This window comes from Musa acuminata, chromosome BXJ3-2 (assembly GCF_036884655.1).
Source record: "Musa acuminata AAA Group cultivar baxijiao chromosome BXJ3-2, Cavendish_Baxijiao_AAA, whole genome shotgun sequence".
Lineage (NCBI taxonomy): Eukaryota > Viridiplantae > Streptophyta > Magnoliopsida > Zingiberales > Musaceae > Musa > Musa acuminata.
The window spans coordinates 24,685,845-24,706,748 of record NC_088350.1 but is presented as its reverse complement, the minus strand read 5'-3'; the positions used below and the strand labels follow the sequence as shown (position 1 = coordinate 24,706,748).

The window sequence follows — 20,904 nt, the reverse complement described above, 5'->3', positions numbered from 1 at the left end:
GAACTGCTATGTTGGGATAAATGTCTCACATCCTGGCAAGATATTGATATGTAGATAAACTTCAACATCTGACACAGGCACAAGCCTTCCACTTTCTTCCACCCCACCTCGCATGTTAATTGAATCTCTCTCTCTCTCTGTGAGACATCACTTTGCCAACTCTACAGCCTGCTGTTCTTGCATGCAGTGACAAACCGAGTTGGTGAATTCAATCTTGGCCTCCTCCCATATAACAACAAGAAGCTATTTGGTATCCAAAGCTGAAGCGGAAGCCACTGCACATGGATGAGACTCGGGAGGGATGCGCGACTCGAGCTAACGTGGCAGGGGGTGGGAGTTATGGACATGGAGTAGAAGACAACGGCGCGACTGTTCCCAGGAGACCGCCCTAATAAATGCCGCCTTGAAGAATCCAAGGCAGCCAAGCGAGGGAACGGTCGAGATCCTCGCGGTCGGCGATCCTCTTCTAATGGACGAGTAGGATTCGTCGATCCACCCCGTTCCGTCGTCTTCTTCATGCTTAACGGCGGGGTTGCGGGCGCGGGTGGCGGTGCTTTGCCCCTGTCCTCTGCCACTATTTACGGCAGCGCCACCGCGGGTTCGCCATTCCCGAGGCGAGCCATGGCCAGCGGACGCAGAAGAATCTCTGGGAAACCCACCCGCACACGCTTCCCCTCACGGCGAAGACCGCATCGCCTGCTTTCGCCCCTCGACACCGAGCCTATTTACCTGTCTGCCACCCCCATCATCGCTCTGCCACGCCTGTTTCTGCCTGGTTTGGTTGTTTCTGCTGCCATGATCAGACAGGGCTCAGGTGTCAGACCGCTGTTTCTTGAGAAAGCAATGGGCTGCCTTCTCCTTCCCCGGAGGACTCCTAGGTGAGTTCTTTTGCTCGGTTGGTGATGGGCTAGCTTTGTTTCAGTACCGTGGAAAATGGAGGGCTTTTGGGGGATTTTGTCGTCTGCTTCCGAGCCGTTGTGCTTTCAGGAGAAAGGAAATGGTGAGAGACTGAGAGTACAGTCCTATATTGTGCTTCTACCCTTTCCGTGTTTTTTGAAGCTTTTGAACGTGTTACAGTAAAAGATGTGGGTTTCTTTTTCTTCCCTTGGTTTCGTGATGTTTGATGAGGTTTGTTGACTTGTTTGTCTGCTTTATTTGCCATTTTATGTTGCATGTGTTGGAATGGTGATCTATCAGCAGTAGCTGTGTGAATAGCTTCTGATCTTTGTTATCGATCTAGGAAAGTTAAGTGTCACTGCAGTCATTTTTTTCCCCTAACATGTTAAAGTTGCTTGACTTGCATCTCAGTAAACCAGTCAATATGTTCATACTGTTTATGATACCTGTCATTGGAGATCTTAAGATCTTCTTTAGCCTTATGTGTTGTTGTTTGCTGTTTTAAGTGTTGCCTGTTGGAATGCGGCAGTTGGTAGGTACTTTTACTTCGTTATCTTGTTTGATTTGGGCTACATTGATGCCTTCTTTGGAGTTTTTGGGAGGATGAACTTAATCTCTCTTGCTAACTTGATGTGGTTGCTGAATCCTTGTCATGCAGGAATGGAACAGGAAGAGTAACATCTTCTTTTTATTCCCTCGAGTTAATTGGTTAGATTGACGGGGTCGACAATATGACTGAGGCTCCACGGCATTCCGTGGACATTCCTCTTTCAAAAACTCTAGTGGCACTAAAGAGAGTCAGATCACTGAGGGATCCATCGACCAACTCGATGAGCAAATTTACTGCAGTTATAGAGCACATGAACATTGGGGCCAATTCTTTGAATGTTCCTTTTGAGATGAACGATTCGAATAAACACCATGTTCTCCAGTCAGGAAAGTATCATCTGAAAGAAGAAATTGAGGATGTCCTAAGCAATTCAGGCTCAAATTTTAGTTCTAGAATACCTAATCCGAAGAGCACCTTCCCTGAGAAGAGTTGTGCGGTGAAAGTTCGAGGATCTAAACCGACAAGAACCAAACTAGCTCATAAATCGCATCGAGATCGTCCGCGTAAGTCATTGGCTTCGGCAAGAGTTCGGCATTCCACAAGGCATGTTGAAGTGGAAGTAGATTCTTATAAAGCGCCTGAATTTGACTTGGCTGACAGGGTCACTGCAACTGGAAAGAAGCCTTTTTATAGAAATTCGAGGAAACCAGCTTCTGCGGTGAGCCATGCAGGAAGTCCATGTAAGTCGGTCAGTGAAGCTCATACTACCGGTTCAAGACGACCGACCATGGGCTTTGCAACTCTGGATTCACAATCCAAATCCAATGACGTTGTTGGTTCAAATTTCAGTGGTTGTGGAATCAGTTATTGTTGGTCAGGAACACCAAAGTACAGGGGCCGAAATATTTATTCTGATGATGAAGAACAGGAAAAACCTTTGCTATCTGCTGAACAGTCAGAGACGGCTTGTATAAATTCTGCACGGTATCCACAGAGTCCGAGAAGCTTAAGCCAGAAATTTAGGCCAAAATCCTTCAATGAGTTGGTTGGCCTGAATGTAGTTTCTCAGTCCCTTTTGCATGCTATAACAAAAGGAAAGATATCTCCATTGTATTTATTTCATGGACCTCATGGCAATGGTAAGACATCAACCGCAAGGGTTTTCGCAGCTGCTTTGAATTGCCTATCCGATGTGGAACATAGGCCATGTGGGTTCTGCCAGGAATGTGTGTTATTATTCTCTGGAAGGAGCAGAAATATCAAAGAGCTTGATGCCGCTAAGATAAACCATAAAGAAAGGTTTAAAGCTCTTCAGAAGAATGCTTCAGTGGTTCCATGTTCGGCTCGCTTTGAGGTCTTCATAATAGAAGAGTGTCAATCCTTGAGAGAGGAGGCATGGGCAACCATTTTTAAAAGCCTTGATGAATTTCCTGGACGTGCTGTATATGTTATGATTACCTCTGATCTGGACACATTGCCTCACAGTTATGTGTCAAGGTGCCAAAGGTACCACTTCCCAAAAATAAAGGAAGTTGATATTATCAACAGGTTGCAAAAGATAAGCATAGAAGAGGAATTGGAGTTTGACATGGATGCTCTAGATTTCATTGCTACAAAATCTAATGGTTCTCTTCGAGATGCAGAAACGATGCTTGATCAGCTTGCATTGCTTGGAAAGAGAATCACTGTATCTCTTGCAAATGAGCTTGTGCGTATTCAGTTCTTGTCATGATAATTATTTTTTGGGCTTCTCTGTTTGCAATTGGCATTTGGATGTATTCTCTTCTAAAGTCCTTTGTAATAAATCTTGCATTGTATTCTATTTGATTGCTTCTTTGCAGATAGGAGTTGTTTCTGATGATGAGTTGCTCAATTTGCTGGATTTGGCACTGTCGTCTGACACTGCTAACACAGTTAGAAGAGCTAGAGAGCTTATGGTATCGAGGGTTGATCCTTTGCAGTTAGTATCACAGCTTGCTAATGTAATAATGGACATCCTTGCTGGAAGATCAGGATTTTCTGAACTAGGTAGAAGTTTCATACAGAGGCATGCTGGTACGTTACATATGCCATTTGCCCTACTAATGTACTACCCAAATCATCATAACTAACACAATACCGATGATTTTCACCTGGAATAAAAAATCTCAAATTGTTCGATGTAATTATGAGCTTTTGTTCTTTATTACCAAATTGGCAATGGACTTTAACTCTTCCTTCTCCATATTATATGTATTGAATGGTGTAGATCTTATTATAACAAGGTAATTGCATTAATTTGTGTATTATGGGGCAAACTCTTACTTGAATGTCACATAAGGTTCTTAATAACTTCATGTTTATTCGTCCCCAAATATTTCATAATGCAAATTGAAAGAAAAAGCAAATTAGATATCAGCTATAACAATTTTGTCCTCAATATGTGAGTGGTCATAGATTATAACTCACAATTAATACTGTAGAAGTCTTGGAAAAACTTTTCGTCTTAAATTGGTCCAAGTTAATAATTGAAGCAAAATTATACCAGAGAGGGACTTGTCCAAGGACCTCAAAGGATATTAGACAAAAGGAAAGTCTACCTTATGGTCTCTCTTAAGCTAATTCAATTATAGGACAACCTTCCAAAAATTCCTTCAAAAGAATCTAGCAGGCCAAATTAGGAGCTTCGATACAGGAAGCAATCATTTTGCAATTGACAAATAAGCAAATGAGCCAATTCTCCTACAACACATGCTTATATGTGTATATTCTCAGATTTTCAGTCAGGTCACATATCAACACTTTAAAGCTACATATATCAAGATAAATTTTATATGCTATGTTTAAGAATTCCCTTTCTTGGAGACCTTCTCAAAATATAAAGCTGTGTAATTGCTACTGGTTTGTTTGTACTGATTTAGTTGGAAAGTCACTTTAAATTGTTGGCGTAGGCTGCAAAAAAGTGTATTAGAATGTTAAGAATGTGAACTCGGTATCTAATTGTATTAGATACTTCAAACACATAATTGAGTGGCTTGATCAATTGGTAAATCATGCTCTGTTTGAGATCATGCTTAGTCACATGCTGTGATATCCAGCTTTTTGTAGGTTCTCTCTTTGAAAATTGGTGAGGTCACAGAGATACACTAGTGAATTTCAGGGTCTAGTGGGCCATAGGAGCATGAAAATTCCTTTACAGTTGACTATAATGTCCACTTCATTTCCTTTTTTTCTGGTTGGAGCCCCATTCCTATGCTGTTTGTTACCAGGTAAATTTGCCTTGCCTGTCACTGTTTCCATTTATTAGATGGAAATCAGGCTTTTCTATCATATTACTGAAAGCTGTACTACCTGTTATATCCTCGTTATGATAATGTAAACATGAGAACTGCTCGAGAGTCATGGTTGATAGCCGTTTTCTATCAGGACAATTTTTAATCAAATTATCAGGCAGTTATCCTAAATTGTTTGGCAATGTGTAATTGTTTCATCTATCCTATCGAGTTGTTGATGATAGTTGCAAAAAAATTAAAGCATAGGATATATCACTTTGTAAATTCTGTCATAAAACTCCTCTGCGTGAAATTGCCATAACGTAACACTTAACTGTTATGATTGATTCTGATGTTTCTACGTGATATATTGGCAATGAAATGCTTATTCTAACCTCAGTTGAAAACTCTGAAGAGTGAATTCACTTCAAGAAACAGATATGCTACTTACCTCTTCCTTGAATTGTTACTGCATTCATTGTTCTATGTTTTTTTCTTCAGTTAGGTCCTGATGCTAGTTCTTTTTCTGATTTCCTCCTCGCAGCAGCTGACATTGGCATGCAGAAACTGAGGCATGCCTTGAAAGTTCTTTCTGAAACTGAAAAACAATTGAGGTCATCAAAGAATCAGGCAACATGGCTCACTGTTGCTCTTTTACAGTTAAGTGCAGTAGAATCTTCTCCTTTAACAGAAATCAACAGCTCTCATGCATGTACAGAAATGACCTACTTGAGAGGTAATTACGTAAGAGGTACTGCAAGTTTATTTTATTAACAGAATCAAAATGTTTTGCTTCTTAATTTCTATATTGTGCTTAGTTCTAAATGGAATTAAGCTAAAAACTGACAATAAAAGTGTCTTAAATTCTAACAAATAATGAATGGTAGTTGTAAAAAGTGATTTACTTTGAAAGAAATTTATCTTTGGAATACAGATGATGGTATATTAAGCACAACCAAGGCTTGGGAAGGTATCAGGAGCTCTGTTTGTTATACTTGCAGTGAGAACAAGCCAGGTTGTTCGGATAGAAACTGCAACAGAAAAAAATTGGAAAGCATCTGGCAAAAAGTCACACAACGATGTCAATCAAATTCTTTCAGAAGCTTTCTGCAACAAGAGGGTTGCTTATCAGCTGTTTATACTCATGAAGGTATAGTAGGAATATCTTCCGCATAGTTTGCATCTTAAAGTATATTAGTCATGGTTTACACACTTGACTGGTCCATTCAGGAATAGACACCACTTTGGCATTCTTGGGTTTAAAATTCATCCTTCCTGTTGCATTGGCCCTATCGGCACTCCACAAGTTGGACTCCTGCCAGACTCTTTTCTTATGACATTCCAATACCAAATTACATAACAGCACAAGAATTGGACCTCTTTACTATTCCAAGTCTTAAGAACTTAATGTCCAGCAGATCATATTTTCACAATATTACAACGTAAACATAATATTACTTAATTTTAATTATTATTTTTCCTTGTGACCCTATATCTTCATTTGATCCCCTTGCCAAACTGGAACTAGGATGTACATCATTTCAGATTCTTGTCTGAACATTCAACATTGACATATACACGTTAGAGCCAATTCTGTGCTTCTGTACAACTGTCAATGGCTTATTTCTTGTTAGCTGTGGCCTACATAGATTCAGTTACGTGCATAAAGTTTAGAATTCAGCATTGCAAAACAAAGAGAGACGAAGCATGGATGTCTTTTGACATTTGATTGGGAATTTAATCTTTCCTTGTGCTGTTTAATCTCTCTAGTCCTAAAACTTTTGGATTGCTCTAAGCAAAACGGAATTCTTCCTTTTATATAATATTTTACTCTTTACCTTGCCAGATATTCATCTTATATTTTTTCGGTTGATGAGAATTGTGTAACACATGAAGGTAAAAATTTCAGGTGTAGCAGTGGCAGAAGTGGAATTTTATCGTCCTGACCATGTATCCAGGGCAGCAAAGTCACAGGAACTAATTGCATGTGCACTTCAACACGTGCTGGGCTGCAATGTAGAGATCAGAATTAAATTTGTCCCAAAACCAGTAAGAAAAGTTTCCAAACCAAAGAAGTCACCATTTAGTTTGTTGAGCTGTTCTGGTAGAAAGCAAGAAATATCACTTTCAACAATGAGTGATGATTGTGAGACTGAGACATCTGCAAGGATAGAAAGCTCTTTCAAGATTTATTCATCTCATCATGCTCAGAAATTATCACCTTTCATTGCACAATTTGGTGATAAACCACTTCCAAAAAATCATGACATAAAAGCAACAACTGTTAGGAAAACAGAGGATAATGTTCAAGGTGCTGAATCAGTAGCAACCGATGGACAAATTAACTTGCAAAATGAAAGAAAGGTTGAAACATACTCTTCAGGAAAACTAGGTGAAGCGAGTGAATTTAGTAGTGTGCCAGAACCTGAAATTCAACCTAACTGTTTCCCAAAGAAACTAAAGTTTCAAAGGAAATTATTTTCGTCTAATACTGCTCATGCGATCTGCCTGAGAATACAGCAGCAGAACAAATCAGAACTATCTATTCCTGACAAGGAAGCATCTGAGTCATATTTTTGCATGTATGACCCTTATATTCTAAATTCCAGCTCAGCTTCCCAGTTCACCTGCAGTTCCAGAGAAGAGACCATGTAAGTGTGAATATGATATATTTTGTGGTATTCCAATCTGATTCTATTTCTTATTTGAATTTGAGATATTAATAAATTTATGGTGCTAAATCTATTACATCTCAACCATTCTTCACCAATCCATATATTTTCGTGCTTAATGGGTATTTATTACTGCACCTTTTCACCCTTCAAATTGATTTATTTTCACTTTGCTATGTAACTCAACCTGTTTAATCTTGAACTACAATTTAACGTTTCATTGCATTACCAATCAACAAAAATGAAGTCTCTTCCAGGTATGGTTTTCTCTAGCAGCACCTTTATCTGAGTATGTACAGATCTACCTAAAAAAGTAATTGTTGTTGGCTTTTACCCAATAATTTATGCTATTATATTAATTACAATTTACAAACAACCTAGCATTTTTTTGTCATTTCCTCATGCACTTCTTGACCATGACTTTGCTGATTAAATCTTTTTGTTCAATTTCATAAATGAATCAGTCATACATATAAACCCAAGAAGTTCTTGTGAAGGAAATATAAACATGGTGCTTGAAGTTATATCTGGTTCTAGGCACATTACCTAGTATTTTTTTACCATCATACAATTTTACTCCCCTGGCTTGTAAAATGATATAACAAAGTATACAAGTTAATTATGTTCTTTGACTGTTGTAATTCATGTCATAGTTGATTGTTATCTATTTAGTTTATACAGTAATCTGTTGGTGTTTGGACATGATAAGTTTAGATGGCAATGTTTGCTTGTTGATAAGATGTGGTTTCAGGATAGAATAGAATGAATACATGACTTATAAATATAACCTATAGAAATGTTGGTGGTGGACATAGGTGGAAGACTACCTCTAATAAATATTTATGGATGTAGGGGAATTGGAAATAGGAATATTTTAAAGGTTGTAATGGTTGAATTGGTAGTATGACTCATTAATAACTATTGAAAACTAATGAATAGGTTTTGTGTAGTCATAGTATTGATCCTCCCAATTGCAATAGACATGGTTCATGAAGTGGCAGATGATTTTTAATACCGAAGTCTGCTACAGATTGAAAAGATTATGAATGAGATTATGAAGAATAAATAATTTTGATTTAAGTTGTTTCCAGTGGCCAGTCTTGCTTCCTGGGGTAAATCTTAAGACAGTTGATGCCTTCAAACCACTGTCTACTACAAACAGGTTACATATTTAGCTACAACAGAAACTGCACAAGCACAATTTGCTATTTCAGCTACAAGTTTGATCACAAGCAGAATATTCACAAATTAAGTTCCATGAGATCACTTGGTAATTTCATGAATTTTAGCACTCACTGAAATATGTTGACGTTCCTGACTAGTACTGTAACGGACCATCATATTTATCTGGACAAAGTTCCATAAGGTTTCTCTCTATTTATAATCATATAAGGAGGTCCATCTAAAAGATGCCAGGTACGAACTCTAATAAACCAGTGAAACTTTTTAAATGTGGGTTCAAGATTTTTAATAACTGCAAGCACATATCTTCAATAACTCTTGGAAGTATTAGGATGCATCCAATTAGGAGACTGTATACAAGTGCTGGCATAAGATTAGATCATGACTAAAACAGAAGTGGCTCCAAATCCAGTGGCTAGGACATGATACTTGTAAACTGATAATTCATGTGCATCTTTCTGTTGAACTTTTAATTTTGAAACATCAATCCATTTGGTGCCATTAAGGAATCAATCATTTAGCAGCTACTCACTCGAGTCATTTTATTTTCTGCAAGTTCCTGATAGTAGTATTCTTTTGACACTGCAATCTTTTTTCTTTCAGACCTTGCAAAGAATCAAGGCTTAGATCAAAACTGTTCTGTTGGAGGATGCCCAAGCCCCAAGTCCTTGACTAGAGAGGTGCTTGATGCTTCTTAACCTACATCCAGTGAAATAAAAGAGCATTGGGATCATACGATGCCTTCGATGAGATGTTCTGCTTCATACAATAGTTGCAGAATCTATCCCAAGAACATTGAATGGTCATCAGCCAGATGTGGATCATTTTTGTCTTCCAAATTCTACAGTGATTATCTACTTCCCCTTGTTCTGCTGTCTACCTACATTCACAATAAGCAGCAGCACTACAAGCGAAAACCGAGAAAGTCTAATTTTATCTGGCATTAGCTTCTAGTTAGCAGAAATTATATTATGATAAATGTGATTTCTTTGATGGCCCATTTTGTCTCAATGTTCTGGAGGCATCATAAGCTGTGTAATATAATTGATCTGAGATAAATGAACAGCATCTTATCTAAATTAATCTCTTTGTACAGAGATGAAAGGTGCATCCATCATTGAAGTTTCTGTTTGCTCATTGGATCTCTGTGACGAGTCAAATGTATTAGTGCCTTCTGCTAGTAAGACACGATTACAAACTGTTGTTTAAAGGTCAGGAAAACTTATCTGGGAAATCAATGTGTATAATTTGCTGTTCTTAAGCTCTGATCATTGTATTCTTGCTGAGGGGAATGGCTTCTTTGCTGCAGGAAGATGCTTGATTTATAGAACAAATTTTTACTCAATTTCTAATGAATTCAAAATCCTTTTTCCCACTTAATTTTGACCAAATACTTTACCGGATGATTTTTTTTATATATTTTGTAATTTTGAAATTATATTCTGAAAAATAATTACTAAAAATATGAATCTAATTTATTTAAACAGTCTCTCCCTTATGGTAGAAAGATGTGTAGATTGCTCCTTCAACATCTTTGTGACCAAGATAACAAAGTTGAACCGGAACGATCGATTCGGTTCGGTCTTGAAATCGAACAATTTAAGGTTCATTTGGACCGTTCTTTACACTAAACCGACTCAGGTCGTCCCAAGACGATAAAAGCCGAGGGCGAGACTCGTGTGTCTTTGGCCGAGATACAAGCATAGAAGGGACTTTCGTTATTGGGTCGATTTGTGGGGTCCTGTGGGAACCACTCACAACAACCAATAGCGATTAGACGGGCTGCGAACCGGAGTGGGATATGAAGGCGATGCGATGATAAGAATTGATGGAGGAGGATAGCGAAGGGGATAAATCGGAGGGAGGAAGAGGGGGTGAGAGCTGAGGAAGCGATGCATTCGCACGCCGCCCTTCAATCCACCGCCACCGTCACACCACCACGGCCTCTCATGGCCCTCCACCGCCACCACCTCGCCCCTCTACCCAGACCCCTCTCCTTCCCGCCGCCCCCAAACCCTAATCTCCGCACACGACTTGTCCTATCTCCCGTTGGTCTTGGCCCGAGGAAGCCTCGCGCCGCCTCTGGAATCACGGCCTCCGCTGCCGCAGCCCCGGCGCCCGTGGATTCCGACGTCAGGGACGCTCTCGAGCGATGCTTTGCGTTGTCGACCGAGTCCGGGCCGCTCTCCTACTTATCGTCCCCCGCCACTTCCGGGGCCGCGAAGCCGGTAATGAAAGGGGGCAAGTATGGGGCCTTCGGCGCGGTGACGCTGGAGAAGTCGAAGCTTGATCTGTCACAGAAGACGAGGAGGACTAGTCCGGAGGTATGAGAATAAAGTTTTAGGGTTCGTGCTTCTTTTTATTGGAAATCGGAAAATAAGGGTTTTGTTCCATTAGCTTTTTAGGTTCTCCATGCCCTTTTTTTCCTTGTCGTTGAAGAAGGATTGCCTACTCCCTACGCAAATCCTTTATCCTTGTTTTCATGCTTAAGGGAACACTCAGGTGTTGCTCATAGTTGAACCAGTCCTTTCCTTTTGCTCAATGAACTTGGCACCAACTTGGGAGGGTTGAGACATATTGATCTTCTATAAGTTTGTTTCTTTCCATAACTGTTGTTAGTTTAGGTAAGTGCAACTAATTTCTAGAATTGGACGTTGGAAACAAGATTTTTTGGTTAAGTCTGTTGTTCTATCAAACGTTAACCATCTGAATGTTTGCAATGATCTTTAAGATTCTCTCCGTTTCTCATTGACCATTATAGCTGTACAATTCTGCCCATCACAGACCTCTCCGATCATGCTTCTCAATTATTTATTGATGACAGGCCCCAACTATTAATGCGTGCTTGATCCACCCTCTAATCACCTGTGATATCTCAACGTGTGTCATAAAGGATGGATGGATGGATTGTAAATGGAAGGAACCATATGAATTGGAGGGAGAATTTGGATCTCACAAATTTAATAGGATCCAAACTTTTAGGAAAATACGTTCTCTTCTTCTGTTAAGTTTTGAGTTATATGAGTTTACATATGCAGAGTTTCTCCAATTGAAAATTTCTCTAAATGTCTCAAGCTACTCACTTGTTGCCAGCATAACAGTGGCAGTTAGCACACTATCTAGGATTGTTCAGAGCATCTTAACCTGCAGCAGGTTGGTTCTGACTGCATGCGGCTAGATGCTGGTAGCCATCTACTGTTTGACACCAGAGCATTCTGTGAAACTGAAAATATTAGTTGAAAGTGTTACATTAGAATAATTGACTTGTGTCAAGTTCTATATTTATGCCTGTTGATTTAATTGGTAGATACATTTTGATAACATGTTTAGATTTTTCTGTGACCATTGTCTTTCTATTCTAGCAATTTTCACCAACATTAACTTGATTTACAGTTGGAGAGCGTAGTTGTATTGTGTCATTAAATCTGATTCATAGTCTTGTGGAATGATAGTAAAATTGACTTGTTTGGACATGGTTGGATCTAAATCCTCTATTACTTTTCTTCACATGCTTATCCTTTTCCATTATTTGGGTGCTGCAGTTAGCAGTTGGTGGAGGAGGTGGCGATATTGGAAAGAAAAATTTCCATGGTGGGGGTGATGGAGGAGATGATGATGGTGATGATGATGATTACTTTGATGATTTTGATGAAGAGGATGATGGAGATGAAGGTGGATTATTTAGAAGACGCATGGTTCTTCAAGAGGTTTGTAAAATTTTTTATGTTTGTTAAGTGTAAATGTACTTTCCACTCTTACTCTTTCCAAAGTTTCTAAACAGTCTTATCTTCTATCTGTATTGCAGTAGCAGTCTTGTTTCCATTAAATAGAATCTAGTCTCCATATCTTTATTTTCAACATTGGGAGGAGCCTTGTGTGCACGTTTGGCCTTTTTAAAGAGCAAATGCACTTTTTTTACCTGCATAATTATCTCTCAGGCTAATGTGGACTTCATTACTACACTGTCTTCAGCTTTTTGACAGGAAATTTGTAGATGCTGTGCTTCAGGAGTGGTACAAGAGCATGATAAACTTGCCTGCTGGTCTTCGACAAGCTTATGAAATGGTATATTTCTTATTCCCACCAATTGGTTGATTGAAAATGTTTTCATGATATGTTAAATGGATGACCATTGCAGGGATTGGTCAGTTCTGCTCAAATGGTCCGGTTCTTGACAATGAATGCAAGACCAACTGTTTCTAGAGCCATATCTCGAACACTTCCAGAATGGTTATCTAGGGCTTTCGTTGGAAGGTAATGCGTTTTATAACTTGTTTCATGGTCAACAAAGATATTGAAGCTGTACAGAAGACTGTAGTATGTTTTTCTTTTGTGCTTATAATTCATATCAAATGACATGTTAAAATATGTACTAGAATTTGTAGTCATCAAAACATGATCTTCTACATTTAGTTGGGGCATTGCAACTTGTTGTAAATTTGTGACCATTCTTGTGGTTGTTTGCAATGGATGTGATTAATGCATTCTAATCTGTTGATCATCATTCTAATGTTCTACAGTTCATGTGTGGAAAAAAAAGGTTCTAGACCATGGATCAGCTTGATTATACCTTGCCACTGGAATTGTAGGATCACATGATGAAGAACGGGTTGCAGATCATGAAATAGGTTTAGATTTTTTACTGGCATCCATGGTCAGTGAGCTGCTGTTTCAAAAACATTATGCTTGTTCTCTTCAATTATGCTCTAGTAAGGTGAGGTGGGTAGAGGTGCAGAGCAAGGTAGTGAGAGAAGAGAGATTACTGGAGAGAGACTACAGCAAAGGCTACACTGATGTTTGAATTTTCAGTGACAATAAGAAGTTATTGTCAATTTGGCTTACTTTCTCAAGTGTCTCTGTGGAGTGCTTTCTAAGAAATCTGAATAGTTACAAATCCTTCCTGTTAGGCCACTATGACATTGTGGTAACTGAATAGTTACAAATTAAGTGTCCCATGACAAACTTAATTCGTTGTTCACTTGAACCTGAACAACTTTTAAAAGGAATATTTTATAAAATGCATAAAAAGTTCTCCAAATACAACTATATGGGGATAAATGCTGGTGGCTTACTAAAGTCAGTTTTCATCCTATATATGTTGGAGCCTAAGCCATTGTCACTTATCAGTTACTACTATGATATGCAGGATGATTGCAGATCCATCTTTCTTGTATAAACTACTCCTAGAAGAGACCGTGACTTGTGCCTGTTCCCTTTGGTGGGAGTTTAAGAATCGCAAAGAGAGGTACAATTTCAATCACACGTGAAAGGCATTGTCATTTATATATATATTTTTAATTTCCCTGATATATTTAATAGGATGAAGCAAGAATGGCAATTGGCACTTGTTAATGTCCTTACTGTAATGACTTGTAATGGAATAATGGTTTGGAGCCTTGCACCTTGTCGTTCGTATGGGAATACATTCCGCTTTGACTTGGAAAACACCATCCAGAAACTTCCAAACAATATCTTCGAGAACAGCTATCCTATGAGGGAATTTGATTTGCAGAAAAGAGTTTATTCGTTCTTCTACAAGGCTGCAGAATTTTCTCTGCTTGGATTAACTACAGGATCAATTCAAGGTGCTTTGTCAAAAGCTTTTGCAGCAAAGAGGGATGGGAGGTTTGTATATAATATTTATTTTCTTATGTATTATCATCCCTACAAATGTTTGTCAAAGCTTGACCTTGACATTTACTCGAACTTAAATTTGCAGTAAGTTGTCAGTGACCATTCCTTCTGTAAGTACCAATGCTCTTGGATATGGTGCCTTTTTAGGACTTTATGCAAACATGCGGTATCAGCTTTTAAATGGACTTGATAGAGCTATGGTCAACCACTTTGATGTTCTTGGGGTTGCAATCTTTTTCAGCACAGCATTGAGGTACATCCTTATCTAACTAATGGACTTGGCAACTTTTATTAGGTTTTATCTTTTTAAAGCCCTTATCAAATAGTTTCTTGATTTTCTCTTGTGCACTTCCTTATCATACCATCTTTACTATTGTTATCTGCACAACCAACTAGTTGGTGGTATTTTAACAACCTGGCTGCTGGTGTGCTGGTCTTTTTCTATATTTGTCTTCTGTACATCCTTTTCAACTGATCTCCAATGAAACATTCTCTCCGCTGAATTTTGAAATACTACTAAAAGATGCCTATAGACCATTAGACTGCTTGCTGTTAGTGGTAAGATGTTCTCCCTTTCCATTATTGCCAAATCTTGCATTCGGAAATACATCTTTCAGGCACACGATTCTGAGCATATTTTGAGTAGAAAGGACTCGGATCTTGTAAGGTCTTTTTGTTGAAAATTTAGTACTGTTTCTGAACTGTATTGGCACAGAGAAAAAGGAGGTGACATCTAATCCCTATTTTGCTGGTTTGCATAATCCCTTGATGTCCACATTATTCAACATTTTGCACAGAAGAACAAGCATTTTTTTACTTGCACCTGGTAATATGTTTTATGTTGACCTATGCATTATTTAGCTTCCAATTATGGATTGAAAATTGGAAAGTCCATCTAGATAATGTGGTGTCATAGCTCAATCAAAGCTTTGATTGTGTCGATCCTGTCTGGTGCGTATGTGGTTCAGGTTACAATTTATTCTAATTTAGTATTTAATGGAAATGCAAGATTAGTTTGCTATAGTAGTTAGGTGAAGGTCCATGGCAGACTTGAGTCACAAGTTCTTCTGGTGCAGATGAACAATGTGGTTTGGTTTCTGACAAAGTCAGCATGTTTGGAAACTGGGTCTGGATTTAATTCTTTTTTACAATATGTCCAGAAAAACAAATTTTCCACTCATTTACTCCGACCACTGTTTATCGGATGATGGCATGTAGCATCTTTGTTATCGACTTGAGAATGGTCATGCTTATATATAGTGATATTTTCTGTCTATAATATTTTCTTTTATTTACTTTTAAAGCATGTTTGGTTGGACTATATACTTGAGAATGTGATCCATCAATCCTGTTTTATCTTGGTCCAAAACCTTGATGCCAATATTGAGTATCAACTGCATGTTGTTTCTTAAAGGTTGGCGAACATAATATCCATTAAGATTTCATGAATGAATAATAATTAGTTACAATATTCTTACCTAGTTTGTAATTCTATTTATCTCAGGCAAATAAGTGCCTGCATGAACATGTAAGGAGATATACATATGACTGAACTACGAATTTGTTGTGATGCATTTTTTGAGCTCTGCTGTTTCTTTTTTTTAATTTATTGATCTTGGTCATCAATTTTTATTTGCATTTGGCCAAACTGGCTGATCAATGACTACAGATAGATATCACGTGCCTGTTTGTTTCATCTGTGTGCAGAATTTTGAATGCCCAGCTTGGAGAGACATCAAGGCTTGCTTGGCTTGGGGTGGAAGCTAATCCTCTACTCGAGTCGGAGAATCTGTTGAAAGCATACAACAGACCCTCAGATGCGGTGGAGAGCTCATCATCCAAATGGTTCATCTCCAAGAATGCCATAATCTCTGGCCTCGGATTGCTCGGCCTCAAGCAAGGAAGCGGTGAACCGGAAGCCACACCCCCAAAGACACGTCGCAAAAGAATCATTAGGAAAAAGGTCAATGCTGGTTCACCATAGTGGGCAAACAATCTTCTCGCAGCATGCGGTTTACTCTTCTATAATGCAAATGAAGTGAGCAGGTCATCCATCCACATGGCTTTTATTATCTTCAGATAGAAGAAGCCGTCCAAACAAGATCGGGCCATGATTCTTTTGGCGATTAGACAGACTTAACAGATCCAATGAGCAATAAGATAGTGAGTGCCCCTATTTCTTTGCGATCAAGAGAGGAATTAGCATTTTGTTTTTGTTTTATCCTTTCATTTCCGAGTACTACGAGTCTAGGAAATTTTATCTGCTGCCTTCCTTTTTTTATTGTATTTTAAGGAATGTTATTCATTTAGTATATGCAGGTATTACTGGCAAGAACTTGTGTGGATGAGCTCTGTGCTGTCGGTCAACAGAAACATATGTTCGAAAACCCAATGTTTTGTTGTTGTATCCATGGCATGTTATTTTGTGCGTTATCAAAGTCAATCTGAATAGCAATCTGGTCAGGCGTTCAAATCCTTTGTGTTCTTAGACGGGAGGGACTACAGCACCTCGAAATGGTTTGATACCACTAACGAAGCCTTGAAATCCTTTTGTATCTCTCTCACGAAAAGGGGAAAACGAATCGGTGAACTGATATCATTCCCATATCTAAGAGCATTTTGCAACGATAACAGCTTTGGTCTGCGGGAAACAAAGTCTTTTCATGAATAAAGCATACGGGATCTACGAAGTACCTGACCCTACATAGTTATCCCAACGATGAAATCAAATAGTATCCTTCTTCCTGAGGTAGACAACACCACACATGAAGTATCACTAGTTTTCCTTCTTTTTGGCATCTTTGAGCTGCCCCCTCTTCCGGACGTTAATGCAGAAGCCCAGCCGCCATTGGTCGATAGCGGACTCTGGTATCACCGACAGCAGACACCATATGAGGGAATGGGGCCAGTAGGGTGTGCATCGTGGTTCATAGCCTATCCATCGCAAAGCCGCACGGGCGTAAGTGTCTGCTGATGGCACAAAGAAGGATGATTTCCTAATGGATGCCATCTTCGTTGCCACGTACAAAGGCACCTGTGCGCGGGCGGGCAAACACACACACACAAGGAGATAGCAAGTCATGCCCTAATTATCATAATTGAATGAAATGATCTTCTTTGACGCAAAACAAAGGATACAAAACACCACTACACAACGTTTATAAAGAGGGAACCATTTGTACAAGATGTCGAGGGGCATTTGGATGTATGTATAAATATTTCCATTTACAAGAGAAACCTAACGGCATTGATAAAACAACATACTTTTAATCTTTGTTGAGATATCCAGATTGGTTTAGTGCATTGTTGCATAAGTAATAGGCATCAGTCCATATGTGAGCGTCATGTCATGTATACTATTTGATATAATATTTTTTTAGAAAAAAAAAAACAACAACATACTTTTACCACCATGCTACAATTATCTAATGTGTTTCTTCCAAAGTACTTAATTCACAATGTATCTCGTGCAGATAACATTCCAGAATAATCCTAAATATGTAGCTAGAAATGCAAAATAACTGGTCTCCCTAACCTATCCACAGAAAATATTTAAGTAGAAACACAACTGAAAACAAAAAAAAAACACTAACATGCATATAGCAGAAATGCAAGTCATTTGAAGTATTATATGCTTGGTGAGTGAAAAATCTGTGGTAAACTATCATAACTTGAAAGAAAATAGAAAAGAAAGTCATTGGGCAGACACTAATCCACAAGATTCAGAAACTTAAGAAACAAGTCAAGTTTGTCTACCTGACACCAAATAACAAATGCTATCATGCAAAAAGACCAAACAACAATTGTGAGTTTCTAATGTACGTACACCGACAGATTCATTTTTTTTTTAAGTGAACCAAGGAAATGCCAAAAGTAGTTGAAAAGACAGTTAACAAAAAGAATAAAACGTTGTAGATTGGCAACCAATTGTCTAGTTATCTTTTACATTTTGATTTGGTTTAATGATCCACCACCTGATTCCCTATTACTTCAAGATCATCAAGAGATACAAGCAGCCATACCCACATTTCCATGAAGCTTTTATGATTTTACCATCTAAAACCAAAACCAGAAAAGGAGAGAAAGCAACAAAGTAGAGCATAAGAAACATGGCACTTGGGGGTTGGATAAAAACAACGGAAAGCTTTTAGTAGTTCATCAAATTCTAGTTTTAGATGAAAACTTGGGATGAAAACTCTTGTTTTAGATGAAATATATACTACAATCTGCTCCAAAATAGATCCATGAGAAAATAAATGGCCCTCTGCAGAGTTCAGTTGGATCTGTATAACTTTTGATTTTCTTCATTTTAGGAAGGAACAAAGAACTTCAGGAAAGAAAATGACTGGGGAAGCTTTTGAGTCAGAGACGGATCTGTTTATGCAGCCATTTCATGCCAATAATCTTTTTAATAAGTAATCTCTTATTTTCTCTGAGAGTATTAGTATTGTCTACTGAACAGATTGAGACATTTTGATTTTCAACCAAATCTTGAAATGGGTTGTCTACCAATCTATCCGTCAGAACTAACCAAAACCAAACCAATTCCAAGTTTTATCCTCCATTAGAACTCAGACCAGCTGAAAATTTAGATCATAGTCCCACCATGTGCAAAACATCCTTTCGTGGCAATGACATAAGCTTCAAAGTTCATTCTGGTCACATAACATGTCTTGATATTATAAAAATATCATTTGAGTTACTTCATAGTAGAATGGAACGAGCCATATCATAACCTTAATTGAGTCACAAGAGTTTTAAGTGAAGTCACCTGAATCCTACTTCCCTTTCTTGGATGTTTAAGAAATCTAGTAAGAGCAACTACAGAATGCTTATACAGCAAAAGCAATGATAGCAAAAAAAAAACGATAGCAAAGAGATTTGGAAAATTAAATCACAGCATAGAACACATTCAGAGGCATACCATATCATCTACAAATAAGGAGGATAGATGGACAATCAAATTAGTTAAAACAAACTTAAAAAGGTATTTGTCAAGAATATATGAAAGATATGAAGAGAATATTACCTGGCACTGCACATCTATCCCCTTGCCCTTATATTCAACATACAGGCATCTTGAGAATTGATCGATATACCTGAGAGAAAATATAACAGAGTCATATACGCTGAACAAGAGAAAAGAAAACGACTTGCTCCCTATAGGATCTACAAAGTGTCCCAGTAAGACAAATTAATTGTTGACATAAGTCCAATAAAAGCAACAGGTTACTAAAAATCATCCTGTCAATTGCTCCAGCCTGATATAAAGACCTATATATGAATAGCTAACTCAGCTTAGATTTTTCCCATGGTAACCGTGCATCATGAGGTGATCGATGATGGGCTAGAGCTCCCGGTTAACATGAGATCAAGCAAAAGAAACAAAGATACAAGCAGTTTAACCCACATGAAAGGGGCTGTCCATGCACTTACCTTTGCGATTAGAAACCTAGGAAAACAATATGGAAATAGTTTGTGTTTTCATTGTGAATTTGTCAAAAAACCGGAGCCCAAAGTTCAGGTTAGACAAGCCCCAAAAGAGGTAGCTTTTTTGGGGTGGCATACTAATCAAAGCTATCTGCAAGACCAACACGGGACCAATAGGGTATCAGAGAAATCCCTTCTTCCTTCCATTTTAGCTCAGATCTCTTATTTATCTTCGTTTTACCAGTAATGTCTATTTTCATTAGAACACACAACAGCCCACATCCTTCAGTTAACCAGATCTGCATCAGATAAGTCATAATCTCGAGCACAAAGAGGGCAATAATCCATCTAAGAAACAAGAAAACGGATCTTACGCTTTCGTGGCGGCGTACACGGCATAGAGCGGATCGGATGGGATGACGATGGCCGCCCCCGAGCCGATGTTCACGATGGCGCCCCTCTTCCTCTCCAGCATCCCCGGCAGCACGGCCTGGGTCATCCTCGTCACCCCCTCCGCGTTCACCTTGATCAGGTTCCCCATCAGCTCCTCATCCACCTCGTGGAAGAACCTGGCGTAGGGGTAGGAGACGCCGGCGTTGTTGACCAAGATCCCGACATCGAGCCCCTGGATGGCCGTCCGGAGACGGGCGACCCCGTCGGCGAGGTCACCAGCAAGGTCGACGACCACGGTCTCAACGCGGACGGGGGGGTCCCGGGCGGCGCGGACGGCGTCGGCGACGTCACGGAGCTTGTCGGGGCTGCGGCCGACGAGGACGAGGTTGAGGCCCCGGCGGGCGAGCTGGAGGGCGAAGGCCCTGCCGATGCCGTCGGTGGAGCCGGTGACGACGGCCCAGGAGCCGTAGCGGCGCAGATCCTTGCCGGGGCGGAGGAAGGTGACGAAGGCCCAACTGAGGGTGGCGAAGGAGAGCCTGAGGAGGGCGAGGACGCCGACGGCAGCGGCGAGGAGGAGCCATGTGGGTAGGGTTTGGAAGTGGTGGTGGAAGGAGCACGAGGCCGCCATCTCTTCTTCTTCTTCTTCTCGCACACGCTTGAGAGAGCCAACGGGAGGAAAGAGGGGGAGTTCGGGTGGTTGCAGAGACGGACAATGGAATTGAAAGCGTTTAACCGACCGTCGAGTGGGGGGATCGGCTTCGGTTGGATCAAAATGTAGGAATTATGATGGATCGGATCTTCTATACATACATATATCCAAACCCGTTTACATCCAAGTTATTTAATTGGCCAATCGGATTTTGGATCCGTTAATTGGTCACCCCATCACAACTCC

The 20,904-nt window shown here is 39.4% G+C and overlaps 3 protein-coding genes across 8 annotated transcripts; 2 read left to right on the top strand and 1 right to left on the bottom strand.

Annotated features, from left to right (window-relative positions):
* Positions 1–190: 190 nt before the first annotated feature.
* Positions 191–9,813, top strand: LOC103973100 (protein STICHEL-like 2). Of its 4 annotated transcripts, none has more exons than XM_009387586.3 (7): positions 191–878; positions 1,556–3,155; positions 3,289–3,502; positions 5,243–5,449; positions 5,633–5,848; positions 6,608–7,349; positions 9,156–9,813. In XM_009387586.3, the coding sequence occupies exons 2-7, from the start codon at positions 1,629–1,631 to the stop codon at positions 9,226–9,228; spliced, it is 2,979 nt and encodes a 992-aa protein (XP_009385861.2). In that variant the 5' UTR covers positions 191–878; positions 1,556–1,628; the 3' UTR covers positions 9,229–9,813. The 4 variants fall into 4 exon arrangements, with proteins under 4 accessions (XP_009385861.2, XP_009385852.2, XP_009385877.2 ...); XM_009387577.3 differs by having other exon boundaries at positions 191–1,000; XM_009387602.3 differs by having other exon boundaries at positions 193–1,000; positions 5,243–5,434.
* A 568-nt stretch (positions 9,814–10,381) lies between these two features.
* On the top strand, positions 10,382–16,597 carry LOC135582000 (protein RETICULATA-RELATED 1, chloroplastic-like). 3 transcript variants are annotated; one of them, XR_010494557.1, is made up of 9 exons: positions 10,382–10,876; positions 12,095–12,259; positions 12,525–12,617; positions 12,691–12,806; positions 13,699–13,797; positions 13,872–14,177; positions 14,272–14,439; positions 15,894–16,349; positions 16,506–16,597. XR_010494557.1 is itself a non-coding variant. In XM_065140081.1 (8 exons), the coding sequence occupies exons 1-8, from the start codon at positions 10,445–10,447 to the stop codon at positions 16,168–16,170; spliced, it is 1,656 nt and encodes a 551-aa protein (XP_064996153.1). In that variant the 5' UTR covers positions 10,382–10,444; the 3' UTR covers positions 16,171–16,597. The 3 variants fall into 3 exon arrangements, 1 of the variants encoding a protein (XP_064996153.1); XR_010494556.1 differs by having other exon boundaries at positions 16,497–16,597; XM_065140081.1 differs by having other exon boundaries at positions 15,894–16,597.
* Positions 16,598–16,768: 171 nt separating this feature from the next.
* LOC135631929 (very-long-chain 3-oxoacyl-CoA reductase 1-like) lies at positions 16,769–20,897 on the bottom strand. Its single transcript, XM_065140086.1, has 3 exons — positions 19,991–20,897; positions 19,216–19,285; positions 16,769–17,220 (listed from the first exon to the last, which is right to left on the bottom strand). The coding sequence occupies exons 1-3, from the start codon at positions 20,635–20,637 to the stop codon at positions 16,963–16,965; spliced, it is 975 nt and encodes a 324-aa protein (XP_064996158.1). The 5' UTR covers positions 20,638–20,897; the 3' UTR covers positions 16,769–16,962.
* Between the last annotated feature and the right edge of the window lie 7 nt (positions 20,898–20,904).